Source organism: Lonchura striata, chromosome 5, assembly GCF_046129695.1.
Source record: "Lonchura striata isolate bLonStr1 chromosome 5, bLonStr1.mat, whole genome shotgun sequence".
In the NCBI taxonomy this organism is placed as follows: Eukaryota; Metazoa; Chordata; class Aves; order Passeriformes; family Estrildidae; genus Lonchura; species Lonchura striata.
In genome coordinates, this window is record NC_134607.1 from 16,149,678 (window position 1) to 16,168,147 (window position 18,470).

Below are 18,470 nucleotides of genomic sequence, written 5' to 3' on the forward strand. Positions count from 1 at the left end.
GCTTATAAATTGAAATTTGTTCATCAGTTAAAAGCATTTACAAAAGTGGTGGGTATTTTGATGTCACCTGTAGCAGTGGGAGGCTGAAGCACAGATATGTGGATTAAGTCAGTGGCAATGACAATGACCAACTTCTTTAAGAAGTCCTGGCCCTAATGATGTTATCTTGACTTTTTATTTTGTCTCCTGTTATCAGTGCAGAAATATAGATATTTTGAAAAAGAGAGGATTACTTACCTTTGAAAATCCCTTTAAAGGCCTCAGTATTTTTGGTGACATCCAAGGTCATGAGAATTGTAAGTACTTGAGATGGCTGTTGTCAGACAATGAACTCAAGTAGGGGATCACATCCCAGATGAATGCTTTAATAATTGGACAATTGGTTATCATAAGTAGCTGTCTGATAAATGCCATTTGTGCAAAATTAAATTTATTTTGAAGAGACTTGGAGAAAGAAATAGCCTAGAATACTAAATAGCATCATGGTTTCTGCATTTATCAGGCCACCTCCTCTGCAGTCCTGCAAACTCAAGCTATTTTTCCTGATGGCCATGTTATGCTGGGCGTCTTTTGTGAAGCTACCCTGATTTGGATTGAGAATATCTTTGAAATCACAGTTATATTAATTGGGGCAAGAAAAATTCAGTCCATCTGTAGTCAGGATTTAGGTTTTCTGTCCTATTTAAAAGTTCACATTTGCAGTAGAAACTGGATCTTTGAAAACTGGCAACAGAAAAAAAAATCTTTTGTTAATTTTTATTAATTCTTTATCTAAAAATGCAGCAGAGGTTCTTCACTTTTTTTTTTTTTTTTAAGTAACAAGTAGTTTAAGGAAGAGTCCTTTGTTTTGCAGCAAGAATTTCAGTCACCAAAAGTTTGATAACATCTTTAGCAATTATTCTTTCTCCCCTTTGAAAATTACCATTTAATGAAAACAAAACAATTTACAGTAATTTGTTCCTTCTGGCTAGATTTCTATCTGAAAGCTTTATGTAGTCCAGAAGAAATATAGAAGAAATAGCTCTCTGAAATAACTAATAGCTTAGGATACAAAACAGACAGATTCATTGTTCCAATCCAAAGCCTCCAACCCTGATTTGTAGTTTACCTTTTAGTCTAGTCTTTTATTCTTTTATTAGATATATGTATGTGTGTGTATAGCTGTATATTGTGTATATATAAGAATATAATGCCTTGTACTGAGTAAACTAATTTAGCACTAAGGTCTCTTCTATGGGAGAGGGAGACTTGTGAGCAAGTTCATGCTTGGCAGGACAAGTTCTGAGACACCATACTGTTTTTAATGTGTCTCTCATTTTCTTTCATAGGTGTTTGTCAAAGGTTGACTTTCTTTTGACATAATGGTAATTAAAAAAAAATTACCTTGAATTGTCCATATTATTCTTCATTCATGTTTAGATTTCTTTTATTTGGTCTTTGTAAAAAAGAATATGATATGATCAAAGTATATATTCTTCCCCATAATATTCCTGAAGGTTCTCTTACTTTTCCTTTTTATAGGTGGGTTGGATCCTGTCCATCCTCGATGAGCTGCAACTCAGCCCCCCACCTCCTGTGGCTGTCCTTCCACTTGGCACTGGGAATGACCTTGCCCGCACCCTCAACTGGGGTGGGGTAAGGACTGGCTGGGGTACCTTTATGTGGGGGTTCTCAACTTGCTGCTCAGATTTAGTTGTGTGGGGTGGAATTTCCTTTTGGCTACAATAGCAGGCACGGCTATGTCCAAGGTCTGTTTCACTCTGGCAGAATGGTTTGCTTCATTTTGCAGTCTGGGATTTTGCATTATTAATGATGTTGTCGCATCACAACATCAAAGTGTACATATATATATCTTGTATTTCAGGCCAGATGACAAGAACAGTAAACAGGCTTCTAAATTAAGCATAATTTGAACTTTGTTTATCCTTTACTACAGCTTATTCCAGGAAACACAAATATTCTTTGAATTCTTCTCCTTATGGCCTTATGTTGCCTGCCCTAGACTTGTGCACCTCAATAGTAGCTCGTTAAAATCTTGATCAAAAATTTATCAAGGGTCTTAGGCACGTGTAAAAGGAGGGAAGTCTGTAGGTAATTGGTAACTTGATTTATTTTCACCATCTGTGGCTGATACGCTGTTCACTCTGCTGTCAGGGTTACACAGATGAGCCAGTGTCTAAGATCCTGTGTCATGTAGAGGATGGAACCATTGTCCAGCTGGACCGTTGGAATCTCCAGGTTGAGCGCAACCCTGATTTGCCCCAGGATGAGCTGGAGGATGGGGCACGTAAGGTTAGAGCCTGCTTTTTCCCATGGAAGCTACAGAATGCTTATGGACCTCTTTGGGTTACACTTTAAGCAGCATGGGTGGGGAATTCTGCAACTTTTAAATTTTCTATTTGCATCTCTCCTTTTGATTCTTTTCATGCGTCAGTGATTCCAGAGTTGTACGAAAGGAATTTATTTGTTGTTTGAAACACCCTGGCATTGAACATTTATGTCAAAGATTAAATCCTGGAAAAAAAATCCCTAGCATTTTATCAGAAAGGTCATTGCTTTTCGCTAGTCACAGGAAAAGCAGCCCTGTCACTGCCATGCATTCCCCAATTAGACAAAACTAAAAACAGGATGTAAAATTTAATTCCTTAGGATTTGCTAAGGGATACAAACTATTTCCCACTTTACAGCAAGGTGTAGTGTATTTTTGCATTTAACGTCTTTCTATGTGGGTCTCCATGTAATCTCCACTAGTGTATCTTGGTAGTTAAAGAATGGGAAATTTTTTGCCAGGAAATCACATAGTAATTTATCATTTGGACTGGAGATGTTGAAAATACTACAAAACTAATAAAACCCCTCCCGATTCTGTGAACCATTTTCTTCTCAGTTATAATTTCCAGTTTATCTATTGGATGTTACAGTTGCCTCTCTAGAGGCCCGCTGGGTGTGTGAAACAAGGAAGAGGCCAGATGTGTGCCTGCCTGCCTCCTGCACTCTCAATAGGATTGGGGCTTCTTCTCTGGGACAGGACTTGGATTGCTCCTGGTTATATATGGAGCAAGAAGAACACAGCTGGAGCTTCATTTGCCATGCTGAGCTTGAAGAGCCAGCAAAACCTTTGAAAACCTTTGTGTTGTGATATATTGAGTGGTGCAGCCTTATGGGAAATCTAAATGACAACATAAGGAACCCTTTGATTTCTTGACAAAGACCCACATATGTTCATAAAGCACTGTAGGTCTATCTGTATTCTTCAAGCTCTTGCATCTGATCATTTTCCACAAGCCATTACTAACCCTCAGAGCAACCTTCTGCTTACATTTCCCTGATATGTTTTATTTTGTTCTTAGTAGGTTTCCATGATGACCCAAGTTTAAATAGTTAAACCCTGGTGTGTCAAGAAATGTTCCATTCATGCTGGTTTAATGTCTCTTTATTCTCTAATTACAGCTTCCCCTCAATGTCTTCAATAATTACTTCAGTCTTGGATTTGATGCACATGTTACACTGGAGTTCCATGAATCCAGAGGTAATAGGAACTTTTAATTTCCTTAGCCTTGTGGATGGTCTGTGATTTTATTAATTAGAAATAGAGTTGGATTTAACATCCTGTTCTTATAAATCAGAAGTAAAGATGGAACCTTAAAACCTTAAGATACATAGAGGAAGAAAAAATGATTGTGTTATGGATTTCCAAGGGACTTCATGATTAAGAAATGTAATAAGTACAAAGAAGACTGTAATGTACTGAAGGAAAAGGGCTGAAAGGGAAGCTTTACAAAGTGCTAGATCTTGTAAAGGAGAAAATATATGTCAGATGTGAGTGTGGAAGTGGAGGGAAGAGAAGAGCCACAAGACTGGAAGTGACAGGAGTATAATTGTGTTCTCAAACTGAACAGCTGTTACCTATGGATCAGTATACCACCATGTCCCTGGACTTGGCACAGATTCAGAGTGTCTCTATGCAAGTTAAAGGGTTTAATGTCTGCAGAAGTGTCAGGAATTTGAGCAGTTATAGCACCTTGTCTGCCTCCTTGCCAGTGGTAGCTCTGCCACCCTGTACAGACTGATCTGTGGTTTAAAGACTGATATGAGCAGCTTGGCACTGACGTGAATGGCTCTATTTATATGGTTTAGGCAGGTGTGCATGTGGAAACAAACCTTGCTGAGGTGTCTGCCTTCAGCTTTTGGTCATTCATATGGTGAATGACCATGGTCAGCTTCATATGCAGGTCAGCTTCACATGGTCAACTTCATATGCAGGTATTTTTTCTGAAACATTGCCTTCTTATAGTCACTGTCATACTATCAGAATGTCATTTCAAGATTAAAAGAAAGCACTCTAATGCCAGGCTAAATAAAGAGCAGGATACATGATGGAATGAGCTAATGCATATTTTATTATGTTTAAGACTGCTTCAAGCTTTAGGAATAATAATAAGGGGCCAGAAAAGGGCACAGGAATTAAATTATGACAGCTGTATGCATCTTTTTTTATGAGTGCATGTCACTCTGCATTGCTAATGTGACTGTGAATATACTGTATAGATTAAATGCATGGCTACTTTCTCATTTAATGGAGGCATTATTTAATAATGAAGTTATGGAGCCCTATAAAGGATGAATGTTATTCCAGACATGCCAGGGTTTTAAAAATTTACACGGGTGAAAAAGCACTTGGCAGAGCAAGCTGTGTGTCTGAGAATATATGGCCAGCAGAGCTTCTGTAATCCAAGTCTTCACTGCTGGTGTAGTCCTTGTCTTCTCAAATGCTAAAATACATGAAGTGAAATCTATGTATTTTAGAAGAGGAAAACTTATAGCCTTGCTGGTGCTGTTGCTGGTGTGTGGGTTGTATTATTTTTCATGTGGAATTGGGGTTGTTCTGCCTGCAGAAGAAAAGGTTCCTGGGAATACTTATTATAGCCTTTCGGTACTCGAAGGGGATTTGTAAAAAAAATTGTGACTTGTTTCAATAGGACAAGGGATAATGGCTCTAAGCAAAAATAGTCTAAATTTGGACTAGATATAAGGAATACGTTTTTAACAGTGAGGTGGTAAAACACTGGCACAGTGAGTCCAGAGAGGTGGTGTGTGCCCCATCCCTGGAAACATTCAAAGTTGGATTGAACGAGGCTCTGAGCAACCTGATCTAGGTGAAGATGTCCCTGCCCGTTGCAGGGGATTGGACTAGATGGACTTTAAAGGCTTCTTCCAGCCCAAGGAATCCTGTGAATTAAGCAATGCAAAGCTTGGTGAATTAAGCAGTGCAAAGCAGATTATGATCTTATTTTCCACTGATGATAATCCAGAGAAATTCTTAGCAATGGTAGCAAAATGTTAAGTACTTTCATAGCTATAGCATTTGTGCTCTTGCGGTAATTGGCTGTATACATTTGCTTATGTGGAACTATTGTAATCATATATGGCATTAAAACAAATTAGTATCATGCCTGAAAACCAAAATAAGATAAATTGATATGAGCTCTCAGCCTAGCAGGACACGTTAAGCAGTAGATATTGGTCAGCTGTATTATTTAGAATAAGCAATGATTGCAGTGTCTTAGAGGAACCTATACATTAACGTGGCCTTTTCCATGGCAACCTCTACAGTTTTCTTTTGACTAATCAGATTGAGACTTAAGGATTGGATCCAAGTCTAATGTATTTAGCTCTGCTTCTCTGAGAAGTGTTCTGAGTACTGGCTGTTTCCAGCTTCCTCCATTGGTATCCTTATGCTTTGGTAGAGCATGGAAGATGCAATTTACTTTATCCCCGCTGACATGCTGTTTGATCCCTCAGCTGTGCAGGACTGTTCATTTGCAGGAAACTTCCCCACTGCACACAGAGTCTAACACATTCTATTTTCTCCTTCTTTTATGGTTTAGGAATGGCAAGGATGGAGTAAGCCTTGGCTATGCACTCAATAATTTACTTCTACAATCAGTTACACTCTAATCAACTTAAGGCTCTATTTTATATCACAGAGTCCTTCCTCCTTACCCGTGTTCATCTGTATTGGCAGAAGTAGGACCAGTAGGTTGAGGGACTGCTGAATCCCTGACATCAGAAAGATTCCTTTCCCTGTTCTAAACTGGGAATAAATCCAAGTAAGGTCCAGTGCTGTGGTGTCTGCTGTTTGGAACTATCAAAGATACTCACATGAGAGAATGTACACAGGCACTAAGTCTTCAGAAGCTTTCTGCTGCTTAGCATGGGGTGTTGAGACTCTCTGCAAAGAGCTGTGAGCTCAATAAGTGAGATGAGATTGATTTATATAGTTAAATTCATTGTTTGAAGTAGAAGTGGCTCAGACAGAGTTTGAGTCACCTGTGACACAGCAACAGCTATAGTAACTGGGCCAACAAACAAATCAGAAACCTTAAGCAACTCACTCTCACAAAATGGACCCATATTTTGTGAGATGTAGTGGCTTTCAAGAGGTATGGAAGTATTGTTTTAAGTGGTCATTTGAGAAGTAATTTAGATGTGTCCACACTTATGTGATGCTTTAGCCAGGACTGCCTTGGTAGGAGTGATGTTTTCACTAGAGAATCAATGAGCCAGAGTGAGCAGTTGGCACTAACACTGAATACAGGGTCAGAAGGGCTTCTTCTGGAATCTCTAGATGCCACAAACAAGGAAAGCTGTTTCCAATGAGGCTCAAGAATGAACTGTTTACTGAGAAATATGCCTTATATTGGAAGCTTAAGAGAATTCCATTTAGCTTATTGAAAAGAAGGTTAAGAAGTAATTTAATCACTGCCTATAAGTATTTACTCAAGGAGAAGATATCCAATAGTTGAAGGCTCTTTAATCTGACAGGGAAGTATAACAAGATTTAGCAGTTGGCAGTTGAAGACTGAAAATTTCAAGATTGGAAACTGCCACATTTACATTAACAGAGAGAACAATTAACCATTATATGTACATTACTACTAAACTTAAAATTATCCATGTCTTTGAGTCTAATCAAAATTAAATGGGTTTCTAAATAGGTTTTGAAGTAATCAGTTTTTTTTTCCCTTTTTCCTGCAGAAATCTTTGGGTAGAAATGTCTATTCCTTAGTAACTCTATAACACATCAGAATTTAGGGGCTGTTTCACCTTGTAATTTACTAATGCTTTACTCCTGGTTCAAAGCATGGGTTATTGTTCCATAAATTTCTAATAATTCTTACAGATTTGTTCTCCATTGTCAGAAACAGAAATTCTACAAATTCTATTGAGGGATCATAAGTTGAATAGTCTGAGAGGCGTTAAATTAACTGATTGAGTTCTTGTTATCTCTTTGATCTCTTTCTACTCTCTACAAGAAAAGGGATGAATTCAATATCAATGTTTGAAATCTGATAGCAGAGAAAGGCACAGATGGAGGATTCACACATGCAAAACATATTTATGGTAATATTTTCTATGAGTGATACACTCAAAGCACTGTAGTGCTGGCAGGGAATGTGAAGGTAGAATGAAGTCTACTAGTTTTATTAGGGTATTTTACTTTTTTTTTTTCATCCTTTCACAGAAGCAAATCCAGAGAAATTCAACAGCCGATTTAGAAATAAAATGTTTTATGCTGGGGTAAGTACAGATTTGTCTCACAGAATGATGTTAGCTTAGTTGCTTGAGTGTCTTCTTAATTATCTTCCCCCTCACTTTCTCACATCAGGAGCTCATGTCACTTCATTCTGCCTGTTACAATTTCAAGTGCACTCATGCTGTTTCTGGCAGTGCCACACACAGGTGTCTGTAGAAAAGAGCCTCTGGTACTGTTGTTATACAGAGCTGAGCAGGTGAGAAAAGTGCCACTCCTTTGGACACAGTGCTGGTCATATCTTGGTCCCTCTGCTTCTGGCGCATAAGCTTCTCAAGGCACAGCTCTGCTTCTTTCAGGGTTTGGGAACTGCATTGATACTGACTTTCCTAGAGGAATTCCCAAAGTTTTGGCCTGTATCTTTGTAGCTTCAAGGAGCAGTCTTGGATGTAGGGTGATGGGGAGTGCAGGGCACAAATCAGATATTTGGAGTGATTAATGATGGGTGAATATGCACATATAATTACTCGCTTGTGCATCCAGGAGGCAAATGGACAACACTTTATTCTAAAGCCATTGAGAGCAAACACCAGTTTGATAATGAATGGCATACAATGTATTTCTGAATGATGACACCCACTGTACCCACGTGCCTTAAACATGAAAACAAGTATGTGTGCAAGAATTTGTGCTTAATGGTCCAGGACACCACTGAACTTGGGTATCCAAGGACTTTTTTTTTCAGTTAAGCTCTCAAAAGCAGAAGTATCACAATTTAAAACAACAAAATTAAGTAATCTTTTCTGAGACAGTAAGTTTGACCAAAGGCTGGCATTTTGGTAATTAGCTCTGTGGAGGGATAAGAACTGAGGGGGGGAAAAAAAAAGAGAGGAAGTGTTGACAATTCCTGCACTGATTTCTGTTGCAGGCAGCCTTTACAGACTTTCTGCAAAGAAGCTCAAGAGATTTATCCAAGCATGTTAAAGTTGTGGTGAGTATAAGAAATTGTTTCATAGTATTGTGGGAAGAGGGTGGGGGTTTGGAGAGAGAGTGAGGTGAGAGTTTAATGGCTCTGTTACTTTTCAGTTTTGAGCATGACATTTGCAACACATTCCAAGGAAAATCTTGGGAAAGCTGTTACAAAGCAGCAACACTTCTCTTGTCTGTGGCTCCATTCAGCAATTTCTCTGTGCTCTGTCACTTTGGCTTTGTAGTGTGATGGTACAGACCTGACTCCAAAGATCCAGGAGCTGAAGTTCCAGTGTATAGTGTTTTTAAACATACCCAGGTAAGCTCAAGACAAATTCTTGAAGTTATACAAGAAAAATAACAAGAGTTTTCAAGAGACACTTGCCACTTGTCCTAGGCTGGGTGAATGTACAGGAATCAATTTGAATGTACAGGAAGGCAGCCTCTGGGCTACCTTGTTTAGAGCTGGCTACTTATAATGCTGTTAACTGAGCTAACAGAATGGTATCAGAGCTCAGGGTGCAGCAAAACCATTCCTTAAAAAGCTGATTATCCTGATGCAGTAGAAATGCTTAACAAACACACTTTGAAGAGCTGTGCATCTAACCTGCAAACAAGTTAGTAAAGGAACAGATACCTGGTCTTGTGCTTAATTAGAATCAAAGAGTGGGGAAAAAAGGAAAAGGGGAGGAGGGGACAGAAATGGAGAGAGGTGAAGGACAAATATTTTCCCGGTTAAGGAATACCAAACTGCTGAAAGGAGTCATAGTTATTAACGTGTTACAGTGTCCTTAATAAAAATATAGCTGAATTATCAAAAGTTGTTGATCTCCTGCTCTCTAGAACAGTAGTCTCCGAACTTAATTTGATTATTCATTTGTATCAGTCAAAAGCTTTTAAACACCACCCCAATATATGCATATTTATAAATTTTATACATGTACCGCTATTCTAGTATTACAAGCCATATAAAGCATGCACAAATATGAATTAAGAAAGAATGTCATAAAGATAAACAAACACTTAATTAAAATTTTTAAATGTTTGCCTTCTTATCGAAAGTAAAAGTACTATTTTTCTTCATACACTCTAATTGTCTTGTCAGTTGTGGATTTTTCTTGCATGCATCCCACTTTGGAGACCATTGCTTTAAACAACCTCCTACTTTGCTCCACAGGAAGTCCCAAGCACTTAATCTTTTGAGCTTCTGCTTGGTGCCACCACTTCGAAGTTCCCTCTTCTGTCACTTTCATATCACTTTCACATTTATTCTTTGATGGTAGAAAAGAGAAATGCCACAGCTGTATTTGTTCCAGCTTCTTATGTTTCCCTGCCTCCTCAAACTATGCAATGTTTTGCATTCCTTGTGCTGAGCTAGCAGGGAGAGGGAAAAGAGGGGTAAAACAGCTTTATGGCTTAACAGCTTACCAGAAGGAATCAAAGCAAATAGGGAGTGCTGCTGATCCATGGCCTGTTTCCTGGTGTTTCCCCATTTCCCTCTCAGAGAGGAACCTGATAAAGTTTTTGGTGGATACACCTGAGGGTGTTGTATCATCTTGGGAACAAAAAGAACAGGCTAAGAGGTTAGTAGTCAGGACCCATCAGGGCAAGCTGCTTTCTCCAGCTCACTCTCCAAACCTCTCTCTGTAGGTATTGTGCTGGCACAATGCCCTGGGGGAACCCTGGTGACCACAGAGACTTTGAGCCCCAGCGTCACGACGATGGCTACATCGAAGTCATCGGGTTCACCATGGCCTCGCTGGTGAGTACAGGGGTGCTGCTGGGCTGGAGAGCTCCGTGGGCAGCCCTGCAGGGTGCAAAATACGACTTGGCACTGAAAAACAGATGTGTTTCCCCATGGTCATACAAGGCCAAAGAGAGCTCTGCTGTTAAACAGCAGAGCCAAATGGCTATTTTCTGATAAGTGTTATTTAATAATAAAAAGTATTACTTGCAAAATATGACTGATTTGCATGTGCAGTGCTCTGAAGTTAAATGGCAAGATTCTTACAGTAAGAACAGTATGATAAGAGCATAAAGTCATGATTTTACTGTGGGAATACTAATAATACTATGATCAAATAAACACTCCTTTCTCTCTTTAACTTTTATATATTTCATTCTATGGTATTAAAGTCTATTTTTAAGTATAGCTGGTATAGAAATATGAAATATTATATAAACTTATATAGACATACAATTTCCATATGTTCAGCACAAATCTTGTGAAACTTTAGTAATAGCTGTGGAAAACTATTGGTATTTCTTGCATGAATTTTATCTCTCCTTTTTGTTCTGCTAGGAAAAGGAAATTCAGCCAACAATTTTGTCAGTGTACTTTCTTCCAATGCTGCCCTTAAAGTGAACTAAACTGAGTTACCATAAAAGCAATCTTCCTTTAAATACCCTGGGAGACACTGTGACAGTGTCTTCTGGGGGTGGTTAAATGCAGCCAAAGTTGGCAATTATTCCCATGCTAGCACCAGCCTACCTAAGGCACTGCAGCTTGGGCTTAGTGTGGCCAGCAGAAGGTGGACTTGCTGGCGAATTCTTATAGCTCACACTTACCTCCATACCTGTAGGCCTTTGTTGCTGCTGTCTCGTGTAACCCAGTTTAAAACAAAGATGGATAAGCCTCTTTTAGCTAAACTCCTTAGTTGTGTGACCTGCCCTCAGTCCATATCACTTTCAGTAAATACCCACTGTAATGGTGTTTGTTTCCTCAAAGAGAAATTCAAGCAAATCTAATCTTCAAAGTAAGCAACAGGCAGTCTTGGTCAATCTTTCCTTCTTTCCTTTCAAAGTTTGTCTGGGTTAAGGATACTCCTGGACTTTCTTTTTTTTTTTTTATTTTTTAATGGGCCGTGTAGATTATGGAAATAACCCACAAGAAAAAATTTATTTATTAGCCTAGTAGATGCTGTGGAATAAAAGTGAAGAGAAGTTTAGGATATGTTTTTGAAAATGCTGTCAAAACCTTAGCATGTACAAACTCACAGTTTTCAGTCAGAAGAGCTTTTCATTTTTCCCACTAACACAGTTCTAATCAATGGAAGTCTCTAGACAGATCTTGAAAGATACCAACAATTTCAGTTGGGGCTGAATTTAAGAAGTAGGGCCCTTTGAATTTCTGTTTCTATTTAAAGGAGAACTGTGGGTCTACAGGTGTACTTTGGTTATGAAGCTGAAGAATGATTGTAACCCTAGACTGTGTTGATATAATCCTGACTTGCCTTGTATGTCTCAGATGTGCTTGTTGTACCTAAGTGGGTTTGTGAAACCAAGGGAAAGAACTACTTCATAAAAAGCATTCTTATATTGTTGATCATATTGGCAATTGATCCATAATATTAAGTGCACAGGCCTTGACTTGTGTTTGCACTGTTCTCTGTTAGCATTGCATTAATATGAGATCTTTTTTCTGCATCTGAGATGAGAGTTAATTGTTACATAATACTCATATTCATTAAAAAATACTTTTCTGCCTAAACACATCTGCCTAGAACTTGAAGGATCTGCTCATTGCCTTCCTTAATTTCTTTCAAGTGAATTCTTTAACATGATATTTAATTGTTTTAACAAGGTCCTTCTGCTTGCTCTTTTCAGCCTGTCTAATGTTGAGGTTGACTTGATGTGCAAGCTTTCATAATAAAAAATTTATCTAATTCATATTAAGAACTATTCTGTTCAGGAAGGGGAAATAGTTTTTCTGTCTCACAGATGTATCTAATTAGGAATGTTGTTTTAAAGAACAAATAATTATTAGCATGACTGTTACTGTAAAAACAAATTGACCAAAACAAATAGAAAGCTTTAAGAATAAACACAGTTATTAATTTGTGTGTACACATGTGTGTGTATATATATCATGAGTCCTATAATGCACGTGGTTAGATGTCTGCTTGTTACTGTGCAGTTTTGGGGTGAAAACGCTTTCATTGTGCTCTTTCAGAATAGCTCAGGTATGGAGTACTGTGTAAAGGATGCTGCCAGCAAAGTGGCATTTTGGATTTGTTAACTGCCTCATCTGCCTCTGTTCTGAGCTATCTTTTCCCTGCTTGGTGTTTTGTTTGTTTGTGTATTTTGTTTGTTTTTTGCAGGCTGCTCTCCAGGTGGGTGGTCACGGAGAGCGCTTGCACCAGTGCCGGGAGGTGACGCTTTTGACGTACAAGTCCATCCCCATGCAAGTGGACGGCGAGCCCTGTCGGCTGGCTCCCTCCCTCATCCGCATCTCCTTAAGGAACCAAGCCAACATGGTGCAGAAAAGCAAGAGGAGAACATCCATGCCTTTGCTGAATGAGTGAGTTGCATATGTGCATGTCCTAATGGCAGGCAGCCCGTGTGGGGCAGCATATTCCGTCATGGATTTTGCATGTACTGGACTTGCAGCGCATTTGAAAAATAAATTTACAAAAATCACATCTTCTGAAGTCCCTTTTCACTCTGTTGTAAATACTTACCTGATTTTCTTTTACTCTTTATCTTCTGAGTTACCCCTGTCTTGCTTTCAGACTGGTGTTCTATCTTTCTGTTATGTATTTATTTAGAGAGGTTTCCGCAGGCTTGGCAGTGTGCCTCTTGGCTTCTGATGGTTCTGCATATGTATGCTATTTGCCCTTTAAATTTTTTTTATTTGGTTTCTCACCTTTCTTGATCTGCTTTTTAAGCTGCCTTGAAGACCCCGTAAGAAATTGCCACAATCAAGAGCTAATCAGGACATATTTCAGTCTCTGCTGCAAGTGCATGCTGCCTGGCAGACTCTGTGGAGAAGGATTTGAATGTCCTGAAAGAACTGGTTGTAGTTTGTAGCAAATCTTTCTCCAGTATAGAAAACCAAATGAGCAATGAGTGTTGTAAATATGACTAGAGAAAAGCTAAGATTGGAAACTAGTAACTTGTGAAAGGGAATACACAGGACTAACATTCCTTTTCATGATTAAACTTTCTTTACAAGCACTGCAGATATAATTTAATCAGAAGAAACCTAAATAGTCAAATTTTGACCTATGAAAGTGGCAATCTAATAAAATAATTTAGATTATTTTGTAGAGGGTATTATTGCAATCCTTGTGTAGGTCTTTATTGCTGCTAAAATGAATGTTTCAAGGGACTTGGCTGTTTTTCATCAAATATTCCAAATGTGAAGCAAAACAGTCTGTCCCTTTTTCAAAGATACTGAACTAATGCCCTAAAGTTATTAAGAATCCATATTTAATTAGAACACTCATGCATAGAGGCTTTAATATTTCTGGGGAAATGGGTGGGGGAATTTTGCTGTTGCAATTGTAATGGTGAGGCAGGTTCTGTGAAGAGATGTAGTACCTTCCAAAAGACTAGCTCATGTAACTGGAAATAAAAAGACAAGGTCTTAGGCACACCTTTTCTTTTCACCTATCGTAAAAGTTGTCTCCGTCACTGCTGTGTATCTAGAGAAAGGTCCTTCTTTACATCAAACTTTGACTCCAGCCCGTAAAAGTTTTTTGTCATCCCCTGGCTGTCGATCTATTAATGTAATCAAAGCCACCCTGGTTACTTTCAACGTGTACATGTTCAATTTAGCACTCTGCTCTCTTACTGAGACTAATGCTTTAAGTTGCAGTAGAAGCCCGTTTCTCTAATGTGCAATTTCTATTTGCCTGGAAAATATATAAGGTATATTCATCTTTCTTGAGCAGAGAATAGCAGCAGTGCCAAATTTCACCCAACCACAACTCCTTAATCTTTAGTGAAAGCTAGAATAAAGCAAAGGGCAGCCCTGGGACATCTTTTTCTGCACTGAAGGAGACTAATGCAAATGTATAAAATGAATTAATGGTATTTCAAACTGATAATTAGCATGGCTTAGGTTTGGATTTTTAGGTCTGAATTTAAACTGTGGTAGGGAAATACAGATCTGTAGTACATGCCAATTGTCAAGGGGATATTCTTCATGGTTGAGCTTGATTTAAATGTGCCATGGTACACTAAATTGCTGTCAGAGTCCTTTGATTTGGCTGAGGTATTTTTCTGCCGATCTGTGTCTTGGGAAAATGCAAATGATCTGTCAGGAACTGTAGTTTCAGCTTCACATATCAGAAAATGTGTGTGTAGATATTTACATCTATTTCTATATATATATCTATGTATGTGCTTTGCTCCGAGGTGTTAAAAAGGAAGGAGAGGACTTGAATCATCTTCTACTGTGATAAAAAGTAAACTTGTTAAAGGTTGGCTTGTTAAAGATTAAAATCTAGGAAGCATGTTCATATTGTAAGAAGTTCATTCAATATGATGCTGATTGGTAGTATTGCATAAGTGAAGAAATTTCTAATTAAATATGTTTATCTATTTTTTTAAACTTGATCTCTAGGATATAACTCCTTGTTCTGTTGGAATCTTCCAGAAAGCCTTGTATTGGATTGAACATGATAGATGAGGGATTTTTTAATGACTATCATTTGAATGTTAGATGTGTGAGATAAGTCAGTGGGTCTGGAGCTATCCTTAATTACTAGATAGCTCTTCTTGAGCTCCTTGCCAGGAGAGCAATTAGAAAATTATCCTCATCACAGAAATGCAGAATTGTTATTATTGTCGGCTTTGATATTATTGCCAGATAAGAAGTGGGCATGAGTAGAAAAAGACTTAACTTGAAGAAATTTTACACTGTTTCTCTATTTTTTTTTTTTTTGTCCTGATCCTCTTTTTTTTCTGTGGGTGTTTTTTTTTAGTCCTTGAAACACTTGTTGGCTAAGTTCTCACTCCTGTTCACCACTATTGATAACAGTAGCATGAGAAAGAGACAACACAGCTTGGTTTTCTGTGACTGAGCCAAGAATGTAGTTATTGTGAGCTATATCAAAAGTTATGGGGAATAAGAAAAGAAACTGGCGTTCAGTTTTTCCAGGAATAATTTTCTGATTAGAAGCTCCTGCATAGTATATTCCCCAGTAAGTTTCAGTTAATGAACACTTCCTGAATTGCAAAACATATTTTGCTCTCACTGACTTTTAGTTTGGGTTGAGGGAGAACATCCTGCATAATGGAAGAGAAAGAAGAGGGAAGAGCTTTTAGATAAAACACATTTGATACATTCAAGAAAAAGAAAGGGATCATTTGAATATAAATACTAAAGGTGAATTCAGATAAACACTAAAGGAGAATATGAACACTAAAGGTGAATATTAATAAAATACAAGTTTCCCTAAGGTATGAACAAGAGGAATGGAAACAGCAACTTGTCATTGTAGATAAAAAATCTCCAGTAAGGTTATTTTTTTCTTAAACAGTAATTAGTTGGTCAATCCTTGGAGACAATTCCATCCGTCTGGATTTCAGCTTTGATGTTTGTTTGCATTTCTGGACCTGCTTCCAAAGTCCGTGCCTTGAAATTTTTCAGTGGCTGTGGAAGAAATTCTGGGATTCCTTGTCTTGTATATTTATGTGCTGAGCTTTTCACTGGTGCTCACTTGTGTCCTTAGAAAGCTCCTGTGTGCCACATAGCAGTGATTTTCCTCATTTGCATGTCTTCAGTTGCTCTTGGCTTCCTAGTGTGAGCTCAGAACTCTGCATGTCCCTTCATTCAACTTTTACGTGACACATTCCTTTTGTTTCTGTTTAAATGTCGTGTGTCTTTCTCTTTTTCTTCTCTTCCACTCTTTCTCTGTCTCTCTCACCTTTTTTTCTTGTCTGTCCTCACTGTGTGCTGTTTTTCTCCTGGCCACTCATTTCCTGCTGCCTTGTAGTATCCATAAAGTGCAGTCTGCTGACCTGAGGAGAGTCTCGGCTCCCCCCGATTCCTTCACTGTGTGAGTATCTGGCTTTTTTCTTCTCTGTAAGTTCCCCAGCCTTTTGTTACTACCCTGTGTCATCCATCTGAGAGATGGGGCAGTAAAATCCAGTGACAAATGGGAAGAGGGAGCTCAGATGACAGCATGACTGATGGGCACTGCTGCCAGGAAGGGCACAGTTCCACAGTAGCCAAGTAAGGTGAGCAGGACATGACTGGTGATGGTGACCAGGTCCAGCCATAAGCCAGCTCCCCAGACATCCATGGCAACAGGCACATCTGAAGTTTAATGCCAGACACCATTCCTGGAAAGAATTGAGATGAGATCTTTCCAATCCAAAACAGGATGTTTCCTCTGAACATGAGGAAAAAATGCTTTTTGTCATAAGGTTGACAGAGCACTAGCACAGATTGCCAAGAGAGATTGTGGAATCTTCATCCTTAGTCACAATCAAACCCTGCCTGGACATGGTCCTCGACAGCCTGCTTTAGGTACTCCTGCTTGAGCAGGGATTTGTACCAGATGACCTCCAGAGATTTCTTCCAGCTTCAACCATTCTGTGATTCTGTGAAATTTCAGAAACCTGCAAGTACTTCATTGTTATTTTGGAAAAAGGAAAGATGTCCAGTTTGGTGTGCCTTTTCTGTGGGTCCATTTTGCTGTATTCTGCTGACAAGCATAAAGTAATTAAATCACCTTTCCTCACCAATTCAGCATCTAAATCAGCCTCAAGAAAAGAGTTGAGGTAACCCTTATTTCTTACAGAGAACATTGAGCTGTGTGTCTAAGAGAACGAGTACTATTTCCAAGCATATCCCTTGGAAAATGACCTCCAAGTTTTCATGCAGTTCATTTTAATGTCCCATTTGATATCAGCTGTCAGAATAAAGCAGGGAGAGAAAGACTTGCAAGCCCCAAACTAATTTGAAAGTCAAAGATGTTCTCTATCTTAAAATCTGTAAAAATAGATTAAACATGTTGCTGCACTGGGGCTGTCAGTTAATGTGTCTGGCAAATTAAAATAAGAACCCATGAGGTAACAGGGAAATTTGATTTGGATTATGATGGCTTTGAGATTTAAATATTACTTTGTTTTCTTCTTGTTGAACAAAATAGAAGCAGTCTGAGTTCCAGGTAGTACTGAACAGCATGGCAGATCCTACTGAGACCTGGTGATGGATTATAGTCTGTCTTAGATAAATGTCAGGATTTCTGCAGCAGGAGATGCATGGGAATTTGGGGCAGCCAATTTATTAGGCTCATATGCTCTTATTTTGCAGAGACAGTAGAACTGTAGTGTGATCCATTGCAAATGCTTATACAAGGTGTGTAAGTAGATACAAGTGTTGTATTTTTGAGGGTCCTTTAAAAGGAAGGTGAAAACTTGCATTTTCCTGCTGGATGTTCAGAGATCAGAAGATGCATATGTGAGAGTACATTTGTCTTGTGTGGTTGATGCAAAGGAATGCTGAAAATTGCAATTGAAAAAGAAGATATTTACTTGTGTATATCCTACAGCTCTTCTACAAGTGGAATAAACACTATGGGTAGGCTGTAATTATTTTTTCAATTACAAAATATGCATAAATGAAAATACAAATATCACCGCACTGGTAAATACTACTCCTCTATGGAGTTTGTGGTAATGATTGCAGCAGAGTATGTGTGTAAAACCTGTGTGAGTAAAAAGACAGTAATAGAAAATAATATTTTTGCTTTCAGAGGTTCGAATGCCAAACAAAATCAATTTTCTCAGGCTGAATATGGTTACTGTCTCTAAGAGGAGAGTCTAATAAAGAACAGTAAGTTGTTCTTTATTAGAAATAAAGTAAGCAAGGTGTAAGGGAGAAAGTGAACTGTTCTCCAAATGCAGAGTTAAGGGTGAAAATGCTTAAGAGGAATTGAGTCTCCTCATTTCTTCATCAGTTTTTCCTGTTTAACTTTTGGGTTTCTGAAGGTGAAGCTGTCCTGTGTTCTCTGGCAGCCCAGAAAGCCAACTATATCTTGGGCTGCATCTGATGCAGCGTGGCCAGCAGGTCCAGGGAGGTGATTCTGCCCCTCTATTCTGCTCTTGTGAGACCTCACCTATAGTGTTGCATCCACCTTCAGGGTCCCCATCATGGGAAGGACGTTGACCTCTTTGAATGAGTTCAGAGGGCCCCCCAAGGTAATTGGAAGGATTGAGCACCTCTCCTATG

The 18,470-nt window shown here is 38.7% G+C and overlaps 1 protein-coding gene across 5 annotated transcripts in view; it reads left to right on the top strand.

The window, feature by feature from the left end:
• DGKI (diacylglycerol kinase iota) overlaps positions 1–18,470 on the top strand; it is a 207,125-nt gene that overhangs the window by 107,888 nt on the left and 80,767 nt on the right. For 4 of the 5 annotated variants that reach the window (XM_021552019.3, XM_021552020.2, XM_077783350.1 and 1 more), the window contains 8 exons: positions 1,522–1,635; positions 2,155–2,292; positions 3,451–3,529; positions 7,526–7,581; positions 8,463–8,525; positions 8,749–8,822; positions 10,154–10,265; positions 12,604–12,803. In XM_021552019.3, the coding sequence (XP_021407694.3) occupies positions 1,522–1,635; positions 2,155–2,292; positions 3,451–3,529; positions 7,526–7,581; positions 8,463–8,525; positions 8,749–8,822; positions 10,154–10,265; positions 12,604–12,803 (836 nt within the window). Of the gene's footprint in view, positions 1–1,521; positions 1,636–2,154; positions 2,293–3,450; positions 3,530–7,525; positions 7,582–8,462; positions 8,526–8,748; positions 8,823–10,153; positions 10,266–12,603; positions 12,804–16,227; positions 16,291–18,470 lie in introns of all 5 variants that reach the window. The other variant, XM_077783351.1, reaches the window with a different exon arrangement.